This window comes from Cucurbita moschata, unplaced genomic scaffold, assembly GCF_002738365.1.
Source record: "Cucurbita moschata cultivar Rifu unplaced genomic scaffold, Cmos_1.0 Cmo_Scf00005, whole genome shotgun sequence".
Lineage (NCBI taxonomy): Eukaryota > Viridiplantae > Streptophyta > Magnoliopsida > Cucurbitales > Cucurbitaceae > Cucurbita > Cucurbita moschata.
Window position 1 is genome coordinate 3,601,457 of NW_019268521.1, and position 24,038 is coordinate 3,625,494.

Consider the following 24,038-nt stretch of genomic DNA (forward strand, 5'->3'; position numbering starts at 1 on the left):
TTTTTAGGTGATAACTAAATTAAATTAAATAATTAAAATGATATAATTATTAATTTAAAATTTTAATCGTCCCATTTATTTGAGAGAAACAAGATCGACGGCGAAGAAAGGCAAGGCATTCTCTCTTCCACTTCCACCGGCGATCAGAGACATGGAGACGGCGGAGCTGGTTTTTGTCCCGTCGTCAGGAGTGGGCCATCTCGTCTCCACGATCAAGTTCGTCACTCAGTTTCTCGATCGTCACCGTCGATTCAACGCCACCATTCTCGTCATGAAATACCCATTTACGCCGACGCCCACCGATGGAATCTCCGATCCCCCGCCACCTACCGCCGCCGTTTCTCCCGCCACGCCCCGAATTCGAGTCATCCATCTCCCCCTTCCTCCTGATCCTCCTTCGCGCCAGATCTTATCCCAGTCCTTCGAGAAATACTACTCTCTCTACATGGAGAGCTACAAAGCCCTAGTAAAAAATGCCATTAGCGACATTGCCGTCCCGGTCGTTGGCTTGGTTCTTGATCTGTTTTGTTCTTCCATGATCGATGTGGGTAACGAACTAGGCGTCGATTCGTACATCTTCTTCACTTCTGGCGCTGGATTTCTCGGGTCAATGTTTCACATCGAAACCCGCGATCGACAAATCGGTGTCGAATTTGACAAATCGGAGGCTGATTCGATCATTCCGTATTTCGCCCACCCTGTTCCGATGGGGGCTTTGCCTCAGTTTGCGTTTAACGGTGGCGGAGGGTTCAGTTCAATGGCGCTACACGCTCGAAAGTTCAAGGAATCTAAAGGAATCATCGTCAACACCTTTGCGGAACTCGAACCCTATACTTTGAGTTCTCTCTCTGAAGACGGAATCCCTCCGATCTACACGGTGGGGCCGGTGCTGGACCTGGAAAGCGAAAATCGGCCAACTCCAGATGAAAATCAAAGCAAGGAAATTAGAGTTTGGCTCGATAATCAACCGCCGTCGTCGGTGGTGTTCTTGTGCTTCGGTAGTCGGGGATGTTTCACCCCAGCCCAAGTCATGGAAGTAGCAAAAGGGCTGGAAAGTAGCGGAGTGAGGTTCCTCTGGTCTCTGCGCCGGCCACCGCCGCCGCACAAGAAGTTCGAATTACCGTCCGATTACACCGATCTTAACGATGTCTTGCCGGAGGGATTCCAGGAGAGGGTTAAAGGGAAAGGAAGAGTATGTGGGTGGGTTCGACAAGTGGATGTTTTAGCCCACAGAGCCATTGGTGGGTTCGTTTCGCACTGCGGATGGAACTCTGTTTTGGAAAGCATTTGGCACGCCGTGCCGCTCGTGGCTTGGCCGCAGTACGCCGAGCAACAGATAAACGCCTTCGTGCTTGTTAGAGAATTAAAATTAGCGGTGGAGATGAAGATCGATTACCACAGGGACTGTGGATATCTGGTGACTGCCGATCAGATCGAGAAAGCTATTCGATGTTTAATGGCGGACGATGATGCAGCAGGGGAGGAGGTGAGGAAGAGAATGAAAGAAATTAGCCGGAAAAGTAGAAACGCCGTCATTCATGGTGGTTCCTCTTACATTTCATTTCAGAATTTGATTGATACCATGTTGGCTTAATCCGATCCCATGAATCTCTTTGTTTATGGGTCTGCTTTTTCATGAGAATCTATGGAACAAATCTATGGAATAAAGTTAATTACACATATTCTGTTCTTCAAAAAACAGAGGAAATGAAATAAGACCACTGTAAAATGATGATTCTGTGAATCATTGCTTTAGAAATAGAGTTTCATTTGAGATGCAGGATCCTTCTTCTTCTTCTTGAAATGCTTGGTGGCTGCTTTCAGCAGCTTGCTCCATGCCTGAACATTCATGGAATTGGAAGTTAAATTGCAGTGAAGAACATCAAGAACACCAAGAACAATATACCCAGATCTTACTGAAACAGAATCAATACTCAAAACTAAGCACCTTTTTGTTATGTGGGTAGCAAGCAGCAGGTTGCAGAGGTTTGGGGGAGAAATCAGCCGCCAATTTCTTGTTCTTCATCTTCTTCATCTTCCTGTTGCTTTTCGAGATCCCGAAACGGATGCTGACGCCATTGGAGAGAAGCTTCTTCTTGAGGTTGGAGGTAGCTTCCTTCAAGCTGTTCTTCTCCGCCATCGTCTTCTCCGACGCAACCATTTCGGAATCGGAAGGAAGCTTGATGGGGGTAATCAAATCCAAATCCATGGACTGGTAAGGCCGGGGGACCAAAGGGGACCAGATGGTGCTCTGAGAGTAATCAAAATCAAAGGCGGAGTTGTCTGGGAATTTGCAGAGAAGCTCTTTGGACATCAATGGCTCCAAATACTCCACCACTTTGATCAGTCTCTCCTTCTCCTCGTCGTCTTCCCATGACCGCATATTCATTTGGGATCTTCTTCTTCTTCTTCTTCGGAGCTCTGGTTCAGCTGAAAAGCTCGAATCTGTCTTTAATGGTGTGGAGAAATGCAGAGGAAGGGAGAGAGGAGGAAGAAGACAGTGATAAGTTACCGTTGGAATAGCAGAGTGGTTGAATTGGGCATTATGTTGGTCATGTGGTGGTTCCCAGACGTTGGGTTGGTCTGGTATTGGGCCGTTGGGCCCAAATATAACGTGAATTGACGGATTTACCCCTACTTTCACTTTTTCTTTTAAATTATTAAATAATTTGCCTTACCTCGATTTGATTCCCATTGTCGGAATTAAAGAATTGGTGAAAATATATTTAAATAATTGCTACTATTTTTTTAAAAGATTTAATTTTTAATTTCTAAAATTTTCATTTAACAAAAAAGATAATTACAGATTAAATAGGAATTATAAATTATGATGGAGAATGTTCCCAACTATCATTAAGATCAGTTGAAACATAGGGACGATATGTTCTAACCCAGTGGACAAGTCAGTCATGAGAAATTCGAACGTCACGTACAACGTCAGTAGTGTATGTTCGGACCTTAAGTCAGATAAATCTTTTAGAAAATGTAAGCGAGAAAATGCATTTGAAAACGATTTGAAAGAATTGAAGAAAGCAATATTATATGGCTAAAAACAAAGAAAGAAACCCCACGATTTACTGTAGCATATAACTCAGGTATGAAGAATTTACAACTAATCGCGTCTCCTTTACGACTAATCGCATCTCCTGTACTATCGTTTGGGGCGTTCTAGGTCGGTGGGCGTAGACATGATTTTGGTGAAATGGTAAAGGTCTATCTAATATGAAAACATGTAAATGGGGTTTGAGACGGACATGCTATTACACAGCACGCTTTGGACAAGTATGACCGTGACACCTAGTTCCTAGTCATATCTAATTTAAAATTATATTAATTATTTAATTTCAATTAAATTGAAATTTAAAAATTGAATTTTCAACCAAGCGATTGTCGTTAAGCGAGTTTAAAAGAGGCAATAACATCATCGTAACGTATAGATTGGAGGAAGATTTCCAATAATGCGAACTTTGAAAAAGCGGAATCACAGATGCAGATGGGGAGCACAGTCAATCCATCTTTGAGTAGAAAGAAAGCAACATAAAAAGGTAACAAAATCTCCCATTTTCTTCATCTTCCTCGTCTCTCAAGCAAGAATCTATACCCATTATGTTTACAGACCAGCGAAGGTTTACATTTTTCATCTCCTCTGCACTGCACTACAGTCACTATACCACTGTACTGTTGAATTTGAATGACGAACAAATCGTATTTATTCTTTCATGGCTGCCTCTGCTTTCCTGCTAATCCTGTTCGCTTTTCTACCTGGGTTGCCCACCAAGTGTTTGTATAAATGCCGCTTCGAGCTCAAAACATTTGAACAGCTCATTGAGCTATGGAGCGATTGTGGGTTGTCTTTTTTTACATCTCTATTGCCTTTTTACACACTGCCCTGGCTATTCGAAGTGGTAATTGATTGTGTTTTACATTTTCATCTCCTCTGCATTGCACCACACTCACTATATCACTGTGCTGTTGAATTTGATTGATGAACGAATCGTATTTATTCTTTCATGGCTACCTCTGCTTTCTTCCTAATTCTACTCGCTTTTCTACCTGGTTTGCCCACCAAGTGTTTGTATAAATGCCGCTTCGAGCTCAAAACATTTGAACAGCTCATTGAGCTATGGAGCGATTGTGGGTTGTCTTTTTTTTACATCTCTATTGCTTTTTTATCCACTTCCCTGGCTATTCCAAGTGGTATTGATTATGTTTTTACATTTTCAAGCTCTGTTCTTTTGACTGTGGTGTCTGTTTTTATAAGATTTCATGAGACTTCTTTCTTGCAGATGCTGGTAGAAGCTCAACCAGTGAGTTCTTGAAGAAGGTGAAACTTCAAATTCAAGAGGGGATTATTTCAAAACCCCAACTGAAATTCTTGACTGTTAACTCTCCATTTTCATTGCCTCCTTTTGATTCACTTGCACCAATCCCATTGCCTGTAAAGTCTCCTCCTTTCTGTGAAGATGAACCTCCCCAAACTCCTCAGTCACCACCACCACCGCCGCCGCCGCCGTCACCACCTGGGATGATGTATTCCCACGCCCCACCACCGCCACCACCTGGGATGATGTATTCCCGCGCCCCACCACCGCCAGGTTTTCAGCCCAATGTACCTTCCAGAAGCCGAAGCCCTCCACCAGGCCCACCTAGCATCATCCCAATGACCCCTTCCGTCCCCTTAGGCCCATATCCTCCTAAGAACATTTCCAGCCCCACCCCACCAACTGGTCCTCCAAGCCCACCTCACCACTATGGTCCTACCCGACCTAAACATGCTTCTGGGCCACCCAGTCATGGGGGGCTTAGCCAACCAGTGGGGTTCTCTCCGCCACCTGATTCACCTCCTGCAGCACATGGGGGGAAGCCACGGTCGTCTGGTGCAGCATGGTGTGTGGCTAAGCCGTCCGTGGCTGATGCAATAATTCAAGAAGCCATGGATTATGCTTGTGGGTCAGGAGCCGATTGCATGGCCATTCAGCCTAATGGACATTGCTATGAACCTGACACTATTGTGGCACACGCCTCGTATGCTTTCAATAGCTACTGGCAGAAAACCAAGGTCACTGGCGGTACCTGCGATTTTGGAGGAACTGCCATGCTTGTAACAGTGGATCCAAGTGAGTTCATCACTCGCCATCTGTTTTCCAACATGTTCCTTTCAAATTCAACACAACCACTAGTTTAAACTAAACATTTAAAATTTTAAAAAATCCTCAATTACAATTTGAAAAAATCATAATAAGAATGTTTAAGAGGACAACATAAATTTCAAAGAATAAGAACGATATCGCTATCAAACGGGATCTTAATTATAAAAAATCTACTCGCTCCCTTTGATCCAATAACTTAAAGTTTTGTTTTTTTTTTTTTGGCTTGATTGTGGCAGGTTTTGAAGGGTGTAAGTTCGTCCTCGGTTGAGATTAGAGATGGAGACACTCCTACTTCATCATTTTTGATATATTGAATCTATGAAAAAATTTAGCTCTCTCTCAATACTGCTTTCACTTTTCTTAATTATTATTATTATTATTATATGCATTAATGCCAATTTTGGAAACACGGTTCTATGATATTGCCTATTATAAGCTCTCGTAGTTTTACTTTGGTATTCACCAAAAGAGCTCGTACCAATGGAGATAGTATTGTTTGATTACAAACTCATGATTATTTTCTAAATTAGCATATGGAAGACTATCATTCAACAATTTCTTCCATTATTTTATTTATAGTTAGTACGTTTGACAAAAAAAAAATTATTTAAGTCTTGTTTGATAATCAATTAGTTTTTTCACGATTTCTTTTTAGTGATTATTATCTTTATTAAGAAAACGGTTCAACTTCGTAGTCAAGACTCAAAATTATTTATAGTATAATTTAAAATTTTTAAATCAAAATATAATGATTAAAATAATTGTCAACATGATCTATTACATTAAGATTATCCATTAACGAAAATAGTTGTTCCATGTTAGCTAATTAAAAGAAATATCAAGTTTAATTAAGTGTGATGGACAATTATTTTAATAAAATTATATATATATATATATTTAGAATGGAAAAAGGCAAAACATGAAAATTGGGGCCATTTATTATATGAAAAAGAATTGTAATATTAATTGGGCCGGATCGGTATTTCAAGAGAAGCCCAAACTCTCGTGGATCGTCACAAGCCCACTAGCAAAGCGAAGTTTTCTTGAGAAAGAAGCCGGTGCCTTTATAGCTGAACTTACAAATCTGTTCTGTTCAGGACGACATCAGCGATTAGCGCGAGAGAGCGGGCTAGCTGACAAGATTTTTCTTCAATTAGTTGCTGTTTGTGAAATTCGCTTCCAGGTGACGTTCTACTATTTCTCTATTAATTGTTCAATTTGGAATAATGATTCCTCTAGTATTGGGTAGCATCGATATCAAATTTCGAAACAGAGGAACGGATTTAGAAGGAATTACTGGGGAATTTTGTTTTTTTGAAGTTGGCCAGCGTTTACCTACTTCCGGCATAGTGTAGGTAGAGGGAGAGTGAAATTTTTTTGTATGAGTAGTGGTCGGTATGAGTTGAACATGGCAGTGGAATCTTGAAATGGCGTTTGAGTTTTAAGAGACGTGGGATTTTACGATCCATTTCTTTGTTTTGTTTATGATTTGGTACTAAATTTCTAGGTTTTTAAGAGACGTGGAATGCGGTGTTAGTTGGGAAATGAATGTGGAGATTTCCCCGGCATATTATCCTTGTTGGATGGATATCGAATGGATCCCTTGGTTGAAGAACAATCAAATGCATGAATAATATAGTGGGAGTTTTTTGAGCCTTTAGCTTTTCTGTTTATAATTGATTGGAAAAGGGTTTTCTAGAGGTGGGTGTGATCGTTTTGATGGGTATACAAAGCTTTTCTAATTCCTTTATTCGTTTATTTGGCAAAACAAATGCAAATGTAGTTGTTATCTCTAACTCTTATTTAAAAGGTATGAGATTTTATGTGAGATCCCACGTCAGTTGGGGAGGAGAACGGAACATTCCATACAAGGGTCTGGAAACCCCTCCCTAGGAGACGCTTTTTAAAAACCTTGAGTGGAAACCTGAAAGAGAAAGCTCAAAGACAACATTATCTGTTAGCGGTGGGCTTGGGCCGTTACATCTTAGATTCAACTATTTTGAATCTAGAGGTGGGAGAAAATCTAATACATTCTCAACCGAGTCCTCTTTTGGAAATTTCTTTAGTAGTCAATGTGTTCTCAACCGGTACAGTTCACTTTCTGGATTCAACACTTGTTGTAGGTTACAAACTGGGGCATGTCCCTAAAATATTGACCCTTGCGTCTTTATAAGGTGGAGCGAGAGAACTGGACCATTCATTCCTTTTTTTATAAGTTCTTCACTGGAGTATGGACTTGTTAAGCTAGACCACTCATTCCTGTGTCTCTGTAATGTGCACAAATTAATACTGTCGTGCTATCTGTAGTTTTTTTATTCTTCCATTTGGATCATTTTTACTGTATTCAGTTTTGTCCCTATTAGATTCTTAGTTGAAGTTTTCTCTCTAAGAGAGTAGAAATTTGGATCATTAAAGGGGAACAAAAAATTATTCTGTAATATAGAGGGGAGACAAACTGAAATTATGAGCGAGCAGCAACTCTTATGAGCGAGCAGCAACTCATGGGGATTGGAGGAACCAAACTGAAGTTATTTGGGTGTGGGTGAGAGAGAGAGAGAGCGAGATCGAGAGGGAGATTTGCGATGTCTGAAAGTGCTGAAACATATAAAAATATATGAATACATTAAAAAAAAAAATTTGTCCCCATTGTTGTCTGTCAATCCTCCTGCCCTGCCAGATTGTCTATTCTAAATGTCCTGCTCTTTTTGCAACAGAAAACTAAAAATGTCTCGAAGATATGATAGCCGAACAACAATATTCTCTCCAGAAGGTCGTCTTTACCAGGTTGAATATGCAATGGAGGCAATTGGCAACGCAGGTTCTGCGATCGGGATATTGTCCAAAGATGGAGTTGTTTTGGTAGGTGAAAAGAAGGTCACCTCCAAACTCCTGCAGACCTCAACTTCGACGGAGAAGATGTACAAAATTGATGATCATGTTGCATGTGCTGTGGCTGGGATAATGTCTGATGCAAACATATTAATCAACACTGCAAGAGTTCAAGCCCAGCGATATACTTACGCTTACCAAGAGCCGATGCCTGTTGAGCAACTGGTTCAATCCCTTTGTGATACAAAGCAAGGCTACACTCAGTTTGGTGGTTTACGTCCCTTCGGTGTTTCTTTTCTGTTTGCAGGATGGGATAAAAATTATGGCTTTCAATTATACATGAGCGACCCGAGTGGAAACTATGGTGGTTGGAAGGCTGCTGCAATTGGTGCAAACAATCAGGCAGCACAGTCGATGCTGAAACAGGATTACAAGGATGACATCACTAGGGAAGAAGCCATCCAGCTTGCGCTAAAGGTGCTTAGCAAAACCATGGACAGCACAAGTCTTACTTCAGATAAGCTTGAATTGGCTGAGGTTTTCCTTTCACCTTCTGGAAATGTGAAGTATCAAGTTTGCTCACCCGAGTCAGTGAGCAAGTTATTGGTGAAGTCTGGTTTGACTCAACCGGCTGCTGAGGCTTCCTAAACATGTCTTAGATGTTGAATTACTTCGTCGTGTTTGGTCTGGCATATTTCATGATCTTCATATGACTTGAAGTGACCGCTGGTGTTTGGATGTGTTGTTAGGTTGTTGAGTTTATCTTTAAGTTGCACTTTATGAAGTTTATATGTAACCGTGTTAGAAACACCGTCATTCACTTTACTGTGTGCTACTATCAAGTCATGTTATTACATTGCAATTATTTGTTCCTTTTTATTTGATGGACACCGAAAATTGGTCTTATCCTTACATGACATATACTGTCATTTAGATTACTGATACGCCTATGGCGGTCGTTACTACATTCCCCCTCTCTCTCTCTTCAAGATAGGAAAGGGTTCCATGGCATGAGCCTCCTTTTCTCTTGTGAATTTGAGGGAGCTTCCCAAGCCCATCCCTAACCGATATTGTTTTCTTTGGGCTTTTCCTTTTAGGTTTTCCCTCAAGGTTTCTAAAACGTGTCTAGGGAGAGGTTTTCACACCCTTACAAAGAATGTTTCGTTTTTCTCCCCAACTAATATGGGATCTCACAGAAGCGGCCGCAGTCCCTCTGTGACCTGGAAAAAGAGAACGACAGAATAAAGAGAGAGGGGGAAGATAAATCATGTGGACAGATAATTCTCTGTGGCCGGAAGTTATAAAGGTAAATTCTCTCAGGCTCACTGCCTTAATGTATGCGACAGAGAATGGCAAGTCAAGGGATGAGAGAGCAGTTGGATTATTTCCTTCTCACTATCAATCAAGTATGATTAAAATTCCAAAACTGAAGCATTACATTTCTACATTTCTCTGTGGTATTGCTGATTTCTACTCTGTTCTTGAGATTTCATTGTTTTAGTTTCAGCACATGCAAGTCTGCCCATTTGCATCTCAGTCAGAGCATGATGAGGCCAGCCGTGGGATCTACACTACCAACACATTCATCCATTATACTCTGATCTCAGGTATGAAAAAACTAGCAAATGTTTCTGAATATATAAATTAGTGGAGCATATTTTAACATGCCGGTTTGCATCTCTGTTTCAATATGATATTGTTTGTTTTGGATCTAAGATAACTGATCTAAACAAAACTATTGTTCTTGTTTATCAATTTAATGTGAGATTTTGCTAGTATACTCCTAGAATCTACACAAACTGTCTCAACCTTATCATACCATGCTTGTTTGCATTCTAGATAGTTGTTTAGCCACTAGAAATGAACGTAGAACTTTGGTCGTACTCGTTGTTTGTTAGTTGATACTGCGGGCATCATGGCGATATGAAAAGGGTAACTAAATTTAGATTAAAAAGGGAGAAAAAAAAACTTCACGGATATCATATGTAAATTATAAATGATATGTACCCATGCTTGCAGCCATGTGCAGTAGCCTATGGCACTGTGCTGTCAAGGTTTAGGCCTCCTTTTGTCTTTATTTATCCTTGTGCGTTGCCAATGTTCTATGTCTATTGATTTGTCTGACAACTTTGTTTTGATTAACATATTTGCAAAGACCAGCTTCCCTCAACAGATCTTCCTTTTCTATGGAAGATCCACTCGGATCTTTGTCATTACATGCCTACAGTCTTGTATCACTCTGCTTTATTTAATTGATACTATGCCTTTTAAATATTGTTTAACATTAGAAACCATTTTTCTATTTGAAGTTAAGAATAGATTATTATGTGTCAGTTTCTAGTGCATTGTTGGTTAACTTAAAGTCCGCCACTTGTTTTTTTATTTAGCTTAGCTCCATCGATCAATGTTCTATAAGATCTATAGTTCTATCTTACACTTGAAAGCCTTCGGGGACAAAACCGTTTGAAGAAGAAAATCGTAAGAGCCCCAACTCACTGTTAGCAAATATTGTTCTTTAGGCTTTCTCTTCAAGGACTTCCCTTCAAGGTTTTAAAACGCGTCTCTTAAGGAGAGATTTTCACACACTTACAACAAATGTTTCATTTCCCTCTCTAACCAATGTGAGATCTCACAATCCACCCTTTTTGGGGGCCCAACGTTTTCTTTGGTACACTGTTCGGTATATGACTCTATACCATTTGTAGCAACCCAAGTCACTACTAGCACATATTGTCTTTTTTGGGCTTTCCCTTCAAGGACTTCCCCTTAAGGTTTTAAAATATGTCTGCTAGAGAGAAGTTTTCACACCCTTATAACCAATGTTTCATTCCCCACTCCAATCAATGTAGGATCTCACACAAATAATTTCATTTTTTTTAAGAACAGGAAATTCTTTCATGCAAACATGATTTTAACGATAAAATCATCTGAAGTATGAATAAGATGATCGATGATCTGGTTTTTCATGCGTTTGAATGAAGTATGGATTGGAGATTATCTTACTTGAATCGCCATTGATGTTTCTATTTCATTTATGGATTTAGGAATATAAACTCGAGATACTTTTCTCTCGTAAAAAACTGTCAGTCATATTGTGGTGGTGGAGCCTTACCGAACGATCCCTAGTTGGTCAAGGGTGCTCCCATTCTCACTCCTAATAGGTGGAAGAGGCAAAGAAAGATGAAGCAATGAAGTGTAAGTGATAAGTGACATCTCTTTCACAACTTTAGTTCGTGTGTTTTATTTGTATATAGGCATAGCCCATAGTGGACCTGATGTTCATATAAACTACTCATTTCTTTTGGTTCAAATACCACACTTTTAATATATACATACAAACATTTCAAATCCTCTCTCTCTCTCTCTCTCAAAATCTCTCCCCCGTTCCCAAATCCTTCTTCCTCTGCTCCAATGGCCGACACTCCCTTTTCTCTCTCCTTCCTCCTCCTCCTCCTCCTTTCTCTCTCTCCTCTTTCCCTTCAATTCCAGGCCAACATGGCCGCCGCCGACCTCCAAGCTCTAAAGGCCATTAGAAACAGTCTCACCGATATCCCCCTCCGTCGGAGCCCTTCCGGTGCTGGATTCTTCTCCACCTGGGACTTCTCTTCCTCAGATCCCTGTTCATTCACCGGCGTCGTCTGCGATCTCGGCCGAGTCACAATTCTCTCCCTAGGCACCGGCCGCTCAGACTCGCCTGGACTTGCCGGCTCCCTCCCACCTGCCATTTCCGACCTCTCTGAGCTCACCCAACTCATCCTCTTCCCTGGCATTGTCACTGGTCCGATCCCACCGCAACTGGGTCGTCTTCGTAACCTCCGTGTCCTCTCTTTGACTAACAATCGTCTCACCGGCGCAATTCCAGCCACCCTCTCCGCTCTCCTCCACCTCCACACTCTTGACATTAGCCATAACCAGCTCGCCGGTATCATTCCGCCGACACTCACTAAGCTCCCCGAACTCAAAATCCTGATTCTGTCGTCGAACCAATTCTCCGGCGAAATCCCAGCCGACATTTCGTCCCCTCTCCTCCACCTGGACTTGAAATCCAACAAATTAAACGGTACTCTCCCGGCGTTGCCGTCGTCTATCCGGTACCTGTCACTTTCAGAGAACTCGCTGTGGGGCCCTCTTCGCAACGGACTTGATTCTCTATCGGAATTAGTGTATCTCGACTTGAGCGTGAACCGATTCAATGGGCCCATCCCTTTCTCTCTCTTCTCACACCCTTCTCTCTCCTCTCTCCTCCTCCAACGGAACTCTTTCTCCGGAGTGGTCCCACCGCCGTCGTCCGATTCCACAATCCCGGTGATGTTTGGCGCCGGATCCGTTGTCGATTTGAGCCACAACAATCTGACCGGAGAGATGCCGGCAATTTTCGCCGGTGCCGAGACGCTGTTCCTGAACAACAACCGCTTCACCGGACCAGTGCCGGCAGAGTACGTGAAAAGCGTCAGCAGCGGCAGCACCACCACTCTATATTTACAGCACAATTTCATATCCGAGTTTCCACTGGAACCCGGTACCGTATTGCCGGACACAGCTGCGCTTTGTTTGTCTTATAATTGCATGGATCCGCCGGCGACCGTCCAGTCTTGCCCTGCCAGCGCCGGCGCGCCACTGTCTAGGCCGCCATGGCAGTGTCCTCAGCTAAAAAGTCCATGAATTTAGCTACAACAGATTATAGAATACAGAAATTTTGCTTCTTTTTCTTTTCTTTTTCTTTTGGGCTTTCTGGGTTATGGTGATTTTCTTTTTCAAGTGGGATCATATGTAATTGTTTTGCTATATTGAATCAAATGAAGATGAACAGTTTATTTTGTCGGTTCAGATCAGACGAAACATGGGAGTTCACTAATCCAAAATTTCACAAACTCAAAAATCTTTGTTTCTTCACATTTATTTTTCTTCAGCTTCAAAACTTTAACTTCAAAGTCAAGCTTTTGAAGTATAACAATTACGACCAAAGTATGCTCTCTTTGATCCTTAAATTATCAACTTTTGAGACTTATCCATTGAACTGTACTCGAATTAACGAATACAAAATTTATTCTGAGCGAGCATCACAAATCATACCATTGTCACCCACTTTCCTCATTTCGTTTTTGAATGACTTTGATGAATGTCATCTGCTCACAAATCATACCATTGTCACCCACTTTCTTCATTTCGTTTTTGAATGACCTTGATGAATGTTTCATCATATTTAGTGTGTTTTTTTGTGTTGGAGTTTAACCGATAAAATCAGATGTTCGAAGCTACTCTGAATGAGATTACCTATTTTGGAAAAGTGGAAAAGTAAGAGAGAGGGAATGAATAAATGGAGGTGAGGAGAGAAGTGTGAGAAAGAAGGAGACAAAATGTAATAAAAGAGGGGAAGTTTGTCACGCACCCAACCGACGCTGCCGTCGCCACCACCAATACCTGTCCGCTCTTTTGTACCGTTGCCTTTCTCCCTTTCCCTTTCCCTTTCGCCTACGCTCTACACAGACAAACAGAGCATTGTTAGTATAAGTTTCATTTTTAGGCTATGCTTTGTGAGACTCTGTCTTTTATGTGCAATGGATGGCCAAGATTTGGTGTATGCACCAGATGTTCCCATGTTCTGATGTTAATAAGCAAACTAAATAATTGTGTAGCATTCAATAATGTCATGGAAGGGCAGTGTAGAACATCAAAAGGATCCAAGGACCATTATTGAGGAAAGAGAGAGATTGAAGGAAACAAACTACATAATAAAGGCATATAAGGAGTTAAGAATCACAAACAAACAAACTGCATTGGCATTAGATAAGGATTCAAATAACAAACCCAGCCTTCCTCATCTCATCTATCTTGCTCTATAGTTGTATTCGTATTTGTGAGATCTTATATTGGTTGGAGAGAGGAACGAAACATTCTTTATAAGGGTGTGGAAATCTCTCTTTAGCATCACGTTTTAAAAACCTTGAGAGGAAGCCCGAAAGGAAAAACTCAAAGAGGACTGTATCTATTAGCGGTGGGTTTGGAAACCCTTCCCTAGCTGACGCGTTTTAAAAACTTTGAGAGAAAGTCCGGAAGTAAAAGTCCAAAGAGGATATTATCTGCTAGCCGTGAGCTTGGAAGCCTCTCCCTAGCAGACGCGTTTTAAAAATCTTAAAGAGAAGTCCAAAAAGAAAAGTCTAAAAAGTACAATATTTGCTAATTTGCCAGAGGTAGGCTTGAGTTGTTACACTAACCAAATCCGACCACGAAAGGGATAATAGCATTGCATGGTAGGGACAGAAGGAATGTAAAGAGAAAAGACACTGCAACACAGAAATCCAGGTAATACTTGAAACGCACAAAATAATGAAAGTGAGAAACAGATAAGGCAGGAAATGCAGACCCCTGAGAGCTTCAACAAATGACCATCCCACTTAGCTTTTGATGCACATAAAAGGCCTTGGCCTTGGCTTTGGGCACCCACTCACTGACACCAATCCTAAAAGTTGGTTCTTTAAGCACAATCTTATTCCTCATTCTCCCTCAGTGTTTGTGCTTCTCATCTCTATCTCACAAGGTTTGGTCTACATCTTTGAATCTACGAAAGATGTGCACTTTTTGTAGCCTTTTTGGTTGCTGAATAAATAATCAAGAGGACCACACTGACCTGTCTGCCTCAAAAGCTTACCCCCATGGTGCCCCCTTGGTGTGCCTCTCTAGCCATGGAACCACATGTTGGGGAAGCCTACAAAACTAAACAGTGCAATCTTCATCAAATAATTGAAAGAGTCAAAGAAACCTCCATGAATAGAGATGTATCATGTTTTAACTTCAAATGTAAAACGTAAAATGATGCCAATAATGTAGAATTTAAGTATTTTTCTACTTTGGTCAGGTGAAGATTTGGTTGGTGGCATGATTTTTGACGATTTATGCATTTTCTGGAGGATCTCTCTCGTGTTAGGATGATTTGAGTTGGACTCTTAAGTGAGTGAAAAGAAAGAATGTATCGCCGTCAGCTTTATAGTTCTAAAACGCGCATGTTAGGAAGAGGTTTCCACACCCTTATAAGGAATGCTTCGATTTCCTCTCCAACCAATGTGGGATCTCACAATCCACCTCCTTGGAGACTCAGCGTCCTCATTGACACACCACTCAGTGTTTGGCTTTGATATCATTTGTAACAATCCAAACCCACCGCTAGCAGATATTGTCCATTTTGACTCGTACGTATTGTCATCAGCCTCACAATTTTAAAATGGGTCTGTTAGGGAGATTCTTCATTCTCCTCTCCAACCGAGAATCCTTAGCATTTCTCCACCTGAACAATTTACTCTCAGCTATGGATCTTTTAGAGACATGTTTAAAGAAAGGAAAGGAAGGCAGAGTGATGCAAAGGCAAGAATTTTACCAAACAAGTTAATGATCATTTCAAATTCTAAATTCTGAATGAAAAAATGATTGAACTGTGAAAGTGACTTGAACTTCCTGCCTAACTGACAGAAGGAAACGACAGCAAAATGTAGAGAGCACCTAAATAGTTCGGTATCAAAGTCTACATGCATAATAGAAGTAGATGATCGATGGCTACCTGTAATAGCTGCGTTGAAGAGGAACCACCACGGGACAAACCTACATCCCAATGGCCCGAGGCCTAGCAGCATGGAAGATTCAAACAAGATCTTAAAATTTTAAGCCCAACCAAAGAACATTACAAAGTAAAATGAGCTAACTGGCTCAGATTGTTCTTGCTGTAAGATCCTGCATGTAGATGTAGGGTTTATCTTTGACATATGGGATGCCCAACACGTTTCAAGCAATTCGGGAATGAGTCGATTGGAGAGGGGAATGAGTGTCAACGATAACACTGGATGTGCCCAAGCCCACCGCTAGCAGATATTGTCCTCTTTGAAATTTCCCTTTTGAGTTTTCCGTCTGTTAGGGAAAGGTTTCCATACCTTATTAAGGATGTTTCGTTCTCCTCCCCAACCGACGTGGGATATCACGTTGAATCTCAATAAGGGGTGGATTGGGATACAACCTCCCTCTAGTAGACGTGCTTTAAAAACCTTACGAAGAAGCTCAAATAGGACAATATATACTAGTGGTAGGCTCGGGCTATTACACCTAATCTTCTATGTACTATGTACGTAATGATATCACTAAAACGATCATCTTACTCTATACATCCTCCAGAATCTGCTTGTTCTACACTCTTAGATCGTCCCATTAGGAGCAATAATCATAAAAACAGAGTCACACTTCGAGCTAATATAAGTGAATCAAGTATAGAACAGACAAAGAAACAAAGGGTTTCAATAGTAAAATGAATTGAAAATACATATCAAGTTGAGATACTGACCAGGTGAAGCGAGTTGAGCGCAGCGGAATGCAGACCCCCAAGAGCAATGCAACGAACACCCTCTAAGCGACGACTCAAAGCGGGTACAAAAACAGGGTTCTCATAGCCCAAACCGAGACGGCCGCCAAGCCGACGTCAAACGAACCGCCGTTCCCGCGGATTTCTTCAATACCGCCACCGAGATGGGCGGAGGAACCTCTGCCGCTGCACAGAATCCGGTTACCTTTCTTCCAGATCTATGGTAACCTCGCCGTGGGGCCCTCTTCAATTTTAAATAAATTACTTTCACTGGGAGCAATTCTGAGGCATTTCCTTCACCGTTTCCCTTTCTCTCTTCCAATGGTTTCACCTTCACAACGACTCGCTCAACTCTCTGTGTTAAACTCCATCTTTTCTTCATCATCTTCTTCGATTCCTCTTCGTCTTCCTTCTTCTTCATTCTCTTTCTCCACTTCCCCTAAACAATCCTCTGCTCTTCCGCACAGGCTCAGCCATAGAGATTGGTTGTCTCCTAATGAAGTCATCAAAATCATCCAACAAATCAGAGATCCTCCCGCTGTGCTCGCGTTCATCCACCAATGGTCCAATCGCAAGGACTACAAACCCAACAAAGAAATCTACACTCTGGTTGTGTCCAGGCTTGCGGAGGGGTGTTTGTTTGATGATATTGAAACAGTGATGCTGAGAATAAAATCCGAAAGGAATTTTCGGTTGTCCGATGAATTTTTCTACCACGTTATCAAGATTTATGGCAATGTTGCTGGGCGTATAGGTAAAGCGATTGAAACCCTTTTCGATATGCCTAATTATAACTGCTGGCCGAGTGTTAAAACCTTTAATTTTGTGCTTAATTTGCTTGTTTCGGCGAAGATGTTTGACGTTGTTCATGAGGTGTATATGGGTGCTCCTAAGTTGGGGATTGAGATTGATGCTTGTTGTCTTAATATACTCATCAAAGGGTTGTGCGAGAGTGGGAATTTGAATGCTGCACTCAAGGTGTTCGATGAATTTCCTCAACAAAAGTGTAGGCCAAATGTGAGAACATTCTCAACGCTTATGCATGCATTGTGCGACAATGGTGAACTAGAGAGAGCATCTGAGCTTTTCTCTAGAATGGAAAACGAAGGTGTTTGTCCAGATACTATAACGTTTAACATATTGATTTCGGGTCTTAGAAAGCAGAAGAGGATTGAAGAGGCCATAGAACTTTTGGATAGAATGAAGCTCAAAGGCTGCTACCCCAATGCAGGGACTTATCAAGAGGTTTTGTATGGCCTGCTCGACTCGGGTAGGTTGATCGAGGCGAGGGATTGTATGCGTCGAATGATTTTGGATCGTATGGACCCAAGCTTTGTTTCTTACAAGAAATTGTTGTCTGGGTTATGCAAGAAGAATTTGACTGAGGATGTGGATTGGGTTCTAAAGCAGATGGTTATGCAAGGTTTCGTCCCGAAAATGGAGATGTGGAAAGCGATTTTACGCTGTATGTTAGCAGGAAATGAAGATTACAGTGAAGCCACTGGTAAAGTAATCGAAAAACTTATATGATGCAATGATGTTCATCTCGGTATAACTGAAAATCAAGCCGTTTGACGACTGATAAACTGAAACGAACACGAAATACAAGATCGAAGAATCGGGTAATGTTATGGACACAAGCTCAACACTTCCCTAACTTAGCTGCTGCTAATACTGAAGAGCAAATGAGTTGAAAGTTTCTTACCTAAAGAGGATGAAGGGCGCAGCGCATCAGGCAGAAAATTCTCACTTGTTGCAGCTGAGGAGGCGCCACAGATGATGACAATAATGGAACCCGTGGAATCAAATACAAGAGACCACTGCACAAATAGCTTCTTAATTTCTATAAACATTGCATGTTTACGGGTGTAATAACATCTCTTTACAGGAATTCTGTTCACAAATTCTCAAACTTCTACACGTTTTTGACATCCTTTTACCTACACACTACCATTTTTCGACTGAAGTTCGAATCATTTGTCACCATTGATTCCATGTTTATTGTCCTTGTCGTCTTCGATCTTTTCCGATCGAAGCGCTGCAGTGCTCTTATCTGATGATTGATCACTGTACTCCACACTGTTACTTGAACCAGTGGGCACCACATTTTCCTTCTTAAAGGAATTGTTGTGAGGAGCTAAGGTTGTGTCTTCAGGGATAACTGGAATTCCTCTAATTGTCGTTGGGCTGCAAGCAGCTGGTGCGTCAGGTTCATCATCAGAAGACTCTGATGCTACTGCAGGATCTCTCTGTGAACCAATTTGGAATTTCCTTGACCCTTTGCGTGAAAATGCATATTTAATACTGCGAGCAGATTTCTCAGCCTGTCTGAAAATGCTCTTTGCCATGCCTTTCACATTTCCACCCTTTCCTGGACTCTCTATATCGCTACCATCGTTGCTCGACTTCCCTTCTTTTGATACTTTATCCGAACTAGTCCCGGAAATGTTATCTACAAGAATAACCTTGACGCCTCCATCGACATTTGTCGCCCTGACATTTGCGTACTGGGGGGATCTAGCAGACTCTACTAAGCTTCCTGATCGATCCTCATCCCGAGGACTCCGGTGAAAAACTGAACTCAGCTTTCTCAATCCCCTGCGAACTGATAACTTTCGATGTTTTTCCTCAGGATTATCATCAGTACTGCTAGAATCATTGTTACAGGATTTTATCTCACCACTGCTCATAGATTCATTAGGCTCCCTACGGATTTCGGTATCAAGCTGCCGACTTCGTCCCTTCCGGGGCTCCCAAGTTTTTGAAACTTCGCTTCCTGGACGGTGGACCCATATTCCTGTCTCCTTCTGCCCTTCAACGTTGATGGGCTCAAAATTGTCGATCCCTCTTCGAGGCTCCACTGATACTGATGAGTTTGAATCCTTACCGTTCTTGGTCTCGCTCCTAGGGGAATCCTTATCATCCTTGGTAGTCTCACTCCCAGGGGAATCCTTATGAGGCTCTTCCACATTCAAGGTTTCTCTTTGAAATGGATACTCCTCCACCTAAAGTAGTATTACAAATCAATAAAAGAAAGCAACATTTTCCAATAAAACCAAATTTGAAAGAGACGAGAGAAAATGAAACATGGAAGGGAAGGGAAGGGAAGGGAAGAGATAGAACCTTCTTTCTATCTTCAAAAACAGTGATTCCCAGATGCAATCGCCCCATTTTAATGTTTTCGAGAGGCAACCATATATCATGTCGTTTGCCATCCCTCAGGTCCGCAATGTTGACAGAGCAATTTCTGCAAAGAGAATATTAGATCTCGTTTAAGCTATGGTGTCGAGATCAAATTTTACAACGAATCGAATATATCATAGAAGTTACAAATTTGAAGACGAACCCAAGTATGTCGTCGACAAATGTGTCCTTGTCACGGACTTCAATAGCAAGCACATTTTCTGACTCCCAGGTGACAATTGGGATCTTGAACTCCTCGTGCCACTGTGGAGACAGTGTTTTCCTTTGAATTTTGGTTCTGAATCTGTAAGGACCCAGTTGACCCTTTACATAGGGATCAGCCAGACCTGAAAGAAAGCTTCAATTGTAAGCCAAATTCACAAGTCATGTAAGAAAATCATGAGGGGAAGAATGACTTGGAAGCACCGAACCATTTAGATCAGATGGTTTCATGTTTGCTCCTTCAACAACTTCGACTATGACGTAGGCGACTGGTTCCTTCACGTTTACAGAGAACCAATTTTCTGGAAATATAAGGTCATGGACAAGTAGAAAGATCCATCAACATCAAAAAAAAATATGTAGTCACTTGAGAACGTTTTGTTTTCGAAAGCTAACAAATATCATGTATAATAAGATTATGCATATTGAGAACGGAACTTAACCATCTTCGTAGAAATTCTTCAAACAAATTACATACGGCCCCTACCTCTGTATACAGAAATTTTTGAGAACCATAAAAGCTTAGTTAGAACATATTTCTCACTCTAACAATCCAAGCCCACCGCCAGTAGATATTGTTCTCTTTGGGCATTTCCTTTAACGGCTTCTCCTCAAGGCTTTAAAGTGCATCTAATAGGGAGAGGTTTCTACACCTATATAAGGAATGTTTCGTTTCCCTCTCCAACCGAGGTGGAATGGGATCTCACACCCTCAATGACAACAGATTATTGGCCGGTGATCAACGTTCAATACTGCAATCAATTATCAATATGAATCGTTGCAAGCTAGCTATGTAAACCACGTGACATCCGCATCAAAGCGTTCAACCATTTCAGAAAAGGAGAATTACGCGAAGTATCCTCATCGCAGCACAAGGCTGTAACTTTTTTTAAGCACTCTGCTTGACATGATAATAAGAAAAAACTAAAATAAGCATGAAGGCATGTGCAGAGATAGCATTGTTTCTATTCGATAGGTTGTGATTGACTATTCTTCAAAAAATGAAGTACCTGGCTGTGGTGAAATGAACTTCTCCATGTCAACAACCAACATATTGGGCTGAAAAGATTAAGAAAATTCAAAACTTAGGTAAATATTGTTGAAAAACATCTGTAGTAACATTAAATCTTAACATAAGTGTACACAATTTTCTTTATTACAAAATGAACGAAATGAACAAAGTAAGACTAAAGGTGGCATCAAGAATCAAAAACTAGAACTTAACCTCAACAAGTGTCTGCTCAAAGGCAATGGACAAAAGCTTATCCTGAAAAAACGAAACCAAAAAAGACAAACGACAGTACTTAGCTCGAGAATAAGAAGATGCAAGCAGTAAAGCATAGTTTAGCCAGCATGAAGAGAATCCAAGGGAAAAGAAAGAAGAAGTACAATACCAGCCATCCAGCAATCCCCGGAAGTTCAGTAACATCAAGACCATGCGTAAAGATAGGTTTGACGGTCATCTGAAAGTACGGAGGCTCAGCAAAACATAAGCGTATTCGGCCGAGGTAGGGCCAATCCCGAAGGAACTTGACACCAACCAGAACCTTGAGAGGGAACATGAAGTGTGATTATTAGAAGGAACATGCAAATAACGCAAATCAATATGAAAAAGAACAGAATTCTTAGAAGGAAAGAACACAATTATACAGACATGGCAACCGAAAAAAGAAATCAGCATTTGAACGCTTCTACTTTTCGACTCACAAATAGCATCCCGAACTACACCATTACAGGCATCACAACAATGTGTACCTTTCCTTCCACATGCAGGCCTGTAAGATGCAACTTTGCCCACATTCCAAATCCTAGTCTTTTCCTTAGCTTCACACCAAGTATTGCACTCATATCATCAGCTGTAAGAAAGTTCATTCCTAACTCCAGAACCTGTGATTAATTCCTTCCAATCTGATTAAACTCAAAACTGAAAAAGACAATATATGCACGTGCGTGTGTGTAACGTGCAATTATGTGTATGAAATGCCTACCAAGTGGTCGTCCTCGCTAGGCTCACGAAGCACCCTCATTTCAGTAAACATAGGTGGGTTTCTCCCCAAATATAGATGCTGAACCACAGCCTTCTTCTGCAATCATACACTCGTCATCAAAAATCTGTACCAACGTAAAATTATGATCACCAAGCAATGAGAAGAAATCATGTCCTGGTATATTCTCGCAACTCTCAAGTTTTCTGAATGCATCCATGGAGGTTTGATATTGTAAACACACTGAATTGCTCAAATTCACTGTATCGATCAAATAAACAGGTATATAAAGTAACAGATTGGGATCATACAGCAGTCCATGGTTTGTACTTCTCCAAGAACCAAGGAATGATAGGGAGGAGAATCTTCTGAGAAGCAATATGCTCCATGCATATAGGCCAAATCTTTTCAACCGCATGGTTTAACCACCTGACTGTTTCAGAATCCGTAAGAACCTGAAGTAGAAGAGAACTCACATTTGATTTAGATCAAAATGAAACAATTGGATTAAATGGATTAAAAAAGTGTAACTGCCTAAGCCCACCGCCAGCCGATATTGTCCTCTTTGAGCTTTCCCTCTTGGGCTACCTTTAAGGTTTTTAAAGGCATCTGCTAGGAAGAGGTTTCCACACAAGGGAGTTCCGTTCTCCACCCCAACCACAACCAATGTGGAATATCACAAAAAAAGAATGTGTGGATATCTCAATTTCTCAGTAAATAAATTTTTGTTTATGAGTTCTATCTAAGAAAAGGACAGAAATTATACCCTTCTCTGGTTAGCTTGCTTTCTCTCCTCGAATTGCAATTTCCTCCTTAGTTTCAAAAAGAACCGCTCGTGCACCTTTCAAGAAGAACACTAGAAGTTCATTAAGGAAAAGAGGAAGATTCAATCCCATAAGAAACTGAAGCTTCAGAGAATTATCCAGATTCCAAAGAATCTAAGAACAATTATCTGATGAAGAACAGACATGGTTAAAATTACCAGATAGAGATAGATGAGGGAGATGAAATATGCAGCAAGATGGCAGCAATTGAAGGCGGAAAGTAGCCAGAGAAGAAAGAGGACGAATCCCACATGAATCATAATCGAAACCTCCATTAGAATCAATCTTTCATCAAATCCCACTTAAAGATTCGAAGGAAAAGATGATCTTCCTTAACACTTCCTGTACCGACAAACAACATTCAATAGGATCAGGTTACCAAATCCACTTTCCTTTTTCTAAAATGGGCTCCACCAGATTCAAAAGCAGAACAAAATAATAATAATAATAATCAATTCCTTAAGGAAAGCCAGAAGATTAAAGTAAAAAGGATCGATGATTTGTAACATTTCTAATCCAAATTAGAACAAAAATGAAAGCGCAAATCCATACTTACACTAAAAATCGGCAATAAGAACCAAATCGCCGCATGGAAACCTCTTCAATAAGAACAAACGAATCGAATCCCAAACATTAAGTGACAGGACAGGTTCTGAAATCTTCTATTCAACATTCCTCTCGACAGTGAAAACGGTGCCGTAGAGGCGAAGAAACCGTCGATTGGAGATAAGGAATTGGAGCAGTTGAAAGTTGAGAGTAAGTTACTAAGTTTCAGCTTGAATCTTCAAGCAACGTGTCCGATACGTGTCGGCATCGGAAGAGAAGACAAATATAACGATTTCAAGCTGCAGCAGAACTAACCTGGATCTTCTTCCTCCCTAATTGAATCAAAAAACTCTCACAGATTGCTCCATTAAAGCATTTTTCTGGGATTGAAATAAGCCCTTTGAAGAAGAACATACAAAGCAACTCAAGATCTATCGCATAATCCAAATATTTCTGTGTGGGGAGAAAGAATTGATTTAAACGTAATTCAATGAATCGAATAAGAGAATAAACAATGAAATCGATAATTTTCAACTAAAAAAACAAAATGGAATTTAAGAAACGGATTAAATTCGACTCGGGCTTCGAGGGATTGAAATTCTGAAATGGGAGAAGGAACAACAGAGTCAATTCTATGAATTGAAAATAGTTGCAGTTGAAACAGTTTATTAGAAAAATAAATGGCATTTGTCCTCTTCCCCATTTGTGACATTGACTTAAAAATAAATTCATTTAAATTTTAGATAATTTATAGACGCTCGCTCGAGTAAAAAAAATGTACATAATGATACAGCCATCCCAACGATACAATGACTGACAAAAATTTTAAAAATTGAAAGTTATGCCCGTACCACATTCGTGTTCCCATCAAAATTATTAATATATATATATATATATATATATATATTTTTCTGGGTGTAATTTCTCTTGACTGTATATTGATCGGGATTTAATTTGC

The 24,038-nt window shown here is 40.8% G+C and overlaps 7 protein-coding genes and 1 long non-coding RNA gene across 15 annotated transcripts; 5 read left to right on the top strand and 3 right to left on the bottom strand.

Moving 5' to 3' along the window:
• The first annotated feature begins 66 nt into the window (after nt 1–66).
• Nucleotides 67–1,680, top strand: LOC111443317 (anthocyanidin 3-O-glucosyltransferase 2-like). The gene has a single exon (XM_023081087.1). It carries the CDS (start codon nt 152–154, stop codon nt 1,592–1,594), a length of 1,443 nt encoding a protein of 480 aa, XP_022936855.1. The 5' UTR covers nt 67–151; the 3' UTR covers nt 1,595–1,680.
• Nucleotides 1,543–2,694, bottom strand: LOC111443318. The gene is made up of 2 exons (XM_023081089.1): nt 1,949–2,694; nt 1,543–1,839 (listed from the first exon to the last, which is right to left on the bottom strand). The coding sequence occupies exons 1-2, from the start codon at nt 2,387–2,389 to the stop codon at nt 1,753–1,755; spliced, it is 528 nt and encodes a 175-aa protein (XP_022936857.1). The 5' UTR covers nt 2,390–2,694; the 3' UTR covers nt 1,543–1,752.
• A 926-nt stretch (nt 2,695–3,620) lies between these two features.
• On the top strand, nt 3,621–5,470 carry LOC111442671 (formin-like protein 20). Of its 2 annotated transcripts, none has more exons than XM_023080137.1 (3): nt 3,621–3,905; nt 4,287–5,117; nt 5,387–5,470. In XM_023080137.1, exons 1-3 carry the CDS (start codon nt 3,833–3,835, stop codon nt 5,416–5,418), a joined length of 936 nt encoding a protein of 311 aa, XP_022935905.1. In that variant the 5' UTR covers nt 3,621–3,832; the 3' UTR covers nt 5,419–5,470. The 2 variants fall into 2 exon arrangements, with proteins under 2 accessions (XP_022935905.1, XP_022935904.1); XM_023080136.1 differs by lacking the exon at nt 3,621–3,905 and adding an exon at nt 3,922–4,197.
• Nucleotides 5,471–6,213: 743 nt separating this feature from the next.
• On the top strand, nt 6,214–8,896 carry LOC111442729 (proteasome subunit alpha type-4-like). Its single transcript, XM_023080230.1, has 2 exons — nt 6,214–6,333; nt 7,864–8,896. Exon 2 carries the CDS (start codon nt 7,875–7,877, stop codon nt 8,625–8,627), a length of 753 nt encoding a protein of 250 aa, XP_022935998.1. The 5' UTR covers nt 6,214–6,333; nt 7,864–7,874; the 3' UTR covers nt 8,628–8,896.
• A 235-nt stretch (nt 8,897–9,131) lies between these two features.
• LOC111442727 (probable inactive leucine-rich repeat receptor kinase XIAO) lies at nt 9,132–12,796 on the top strand. 3 transcript variants are annotated; one of them, XM_023080227.1, is made up of 3 exons: nt 9,132–9,385; nt 9,481–9,586; nt 11,024–12,796. In XM_023080227.1, the coding sequence occupies exon 3, from the start codon at nt 11,391–11,393 to the stop codon at nt 12,639–12,641; it is 1,251 nt and encodes a 416-aa protein (XP_022935995.1). In that variant the 5' UTR covers nt 9,132–9,385; nt 9,481–9,586; nt 11,024–11,390; the 3' UTR covers nt 12,642–12,796. The 3 variants fall into 3 exon arrangements, with proteins under 3 accessions (XP_022935995.1, XP_022935994.1, XP_022935996.1); XM_023080226.1 differs by having other exon boundaries at nt 9,132–9,285; XM_023080228.1 differs by having other exon boundaries at nt 9,132–9,285; nt 9,487–9,586.
• LOC111442730 lies at nt 12,680–15,790 on the bottom strand. Of its 3 annotated transcripts, XR_002710364.1 has the most exons (4): nt 15,532–15,790; nt 14,608–14,693; nt 13,369–13,458; nt 12,680–13,253 (listed from the first exon to the last, which is right to left on the bottom strand). It is a non-coding gene; the product is annotated as an uncharacterized LOC111442730 (long non-coding RNA). The 3 variants fall into 3 exon arrangements; XR_002710362.1 differs by having other exon boundaries at nt 12,680–13,458; XR_002710363.1 differs by lacking the exon at nt 14,608–14,693 and having other exon boundaries at nt 12,680–13,458.
• A 543-nt stretch (nt 15,791–16,333) lies between these two features.
• On the top strand, nt 16,334–18,279 carry LOC111442728 (pentatricopeptide repeat-containing protein At3g14580, mitochondrial). The gene is made up of 2 exons (XM_023080229.1): nt 16,334–16,543; nt 16,788–18,279. The coding sequence occupies exons 1-2, from the start codon at nt 16,485–16,487 to the stop codon at nt 17,848–17,850; spliced, it is 1,122 nt and encodes a 373-aa protein (XP_022935997.1). The 5' UTR covers nt 16,334–16,484; the 3' UTR covers nt 17,851–18,279.
• LOC111442726 (C2 domain-containing protein At1g53590) lies at nt 18,142–23,783 on the bottom strand. Of its 3 annotated transcripts, none has more exons than XM_023080223.1 (13): nt 23,091–23,783; nt 22,693–22,872; nt 22,477–22,551; nt 22,022–22,165; nt 21,714–21,809; nt 21,481–21,612; nt 21,120–21,272; nt 20,951–20,992; nt 20,736–20,784; nt 19,935–20,027; nt 19,667–19,850; nt 19,444–19,567; nt 18,142–19,325 (listed from the first exon to the last, which is right to left on the bottom strand). In XM_023080223.1, exons 2-13 carry the CDS (start codon nt 22,807–22,809, stop codon nt 18,294–18,296), a joined length of 2,241 nt encoding a protein of 746 aa, XP_022935991.1. In that variant the 5' UTR covers nt 22,810–22,872; nt 23,091–23,783; the 3' UTR covers nt 18,142–18,293. The 3 variants fall into 3 exon arrangements, with proteins under 3 accessions (XP_022935991.1, XP_022935990.1, XP_022935993.1); XM_023080222.1 differs by having other exon boundaries at nt 22,693–22,876; XM_023080225.1 differs by lacking the exons at nt 22,477–22,551; nt 22,693–22,872; nt 23,091–23,783 and having other exon boundaries at nt 21,714–21,837; nt 22,022–22,115.
• Nucleotides 23,784–24,038: the final 255 nt, after the last annotated feature.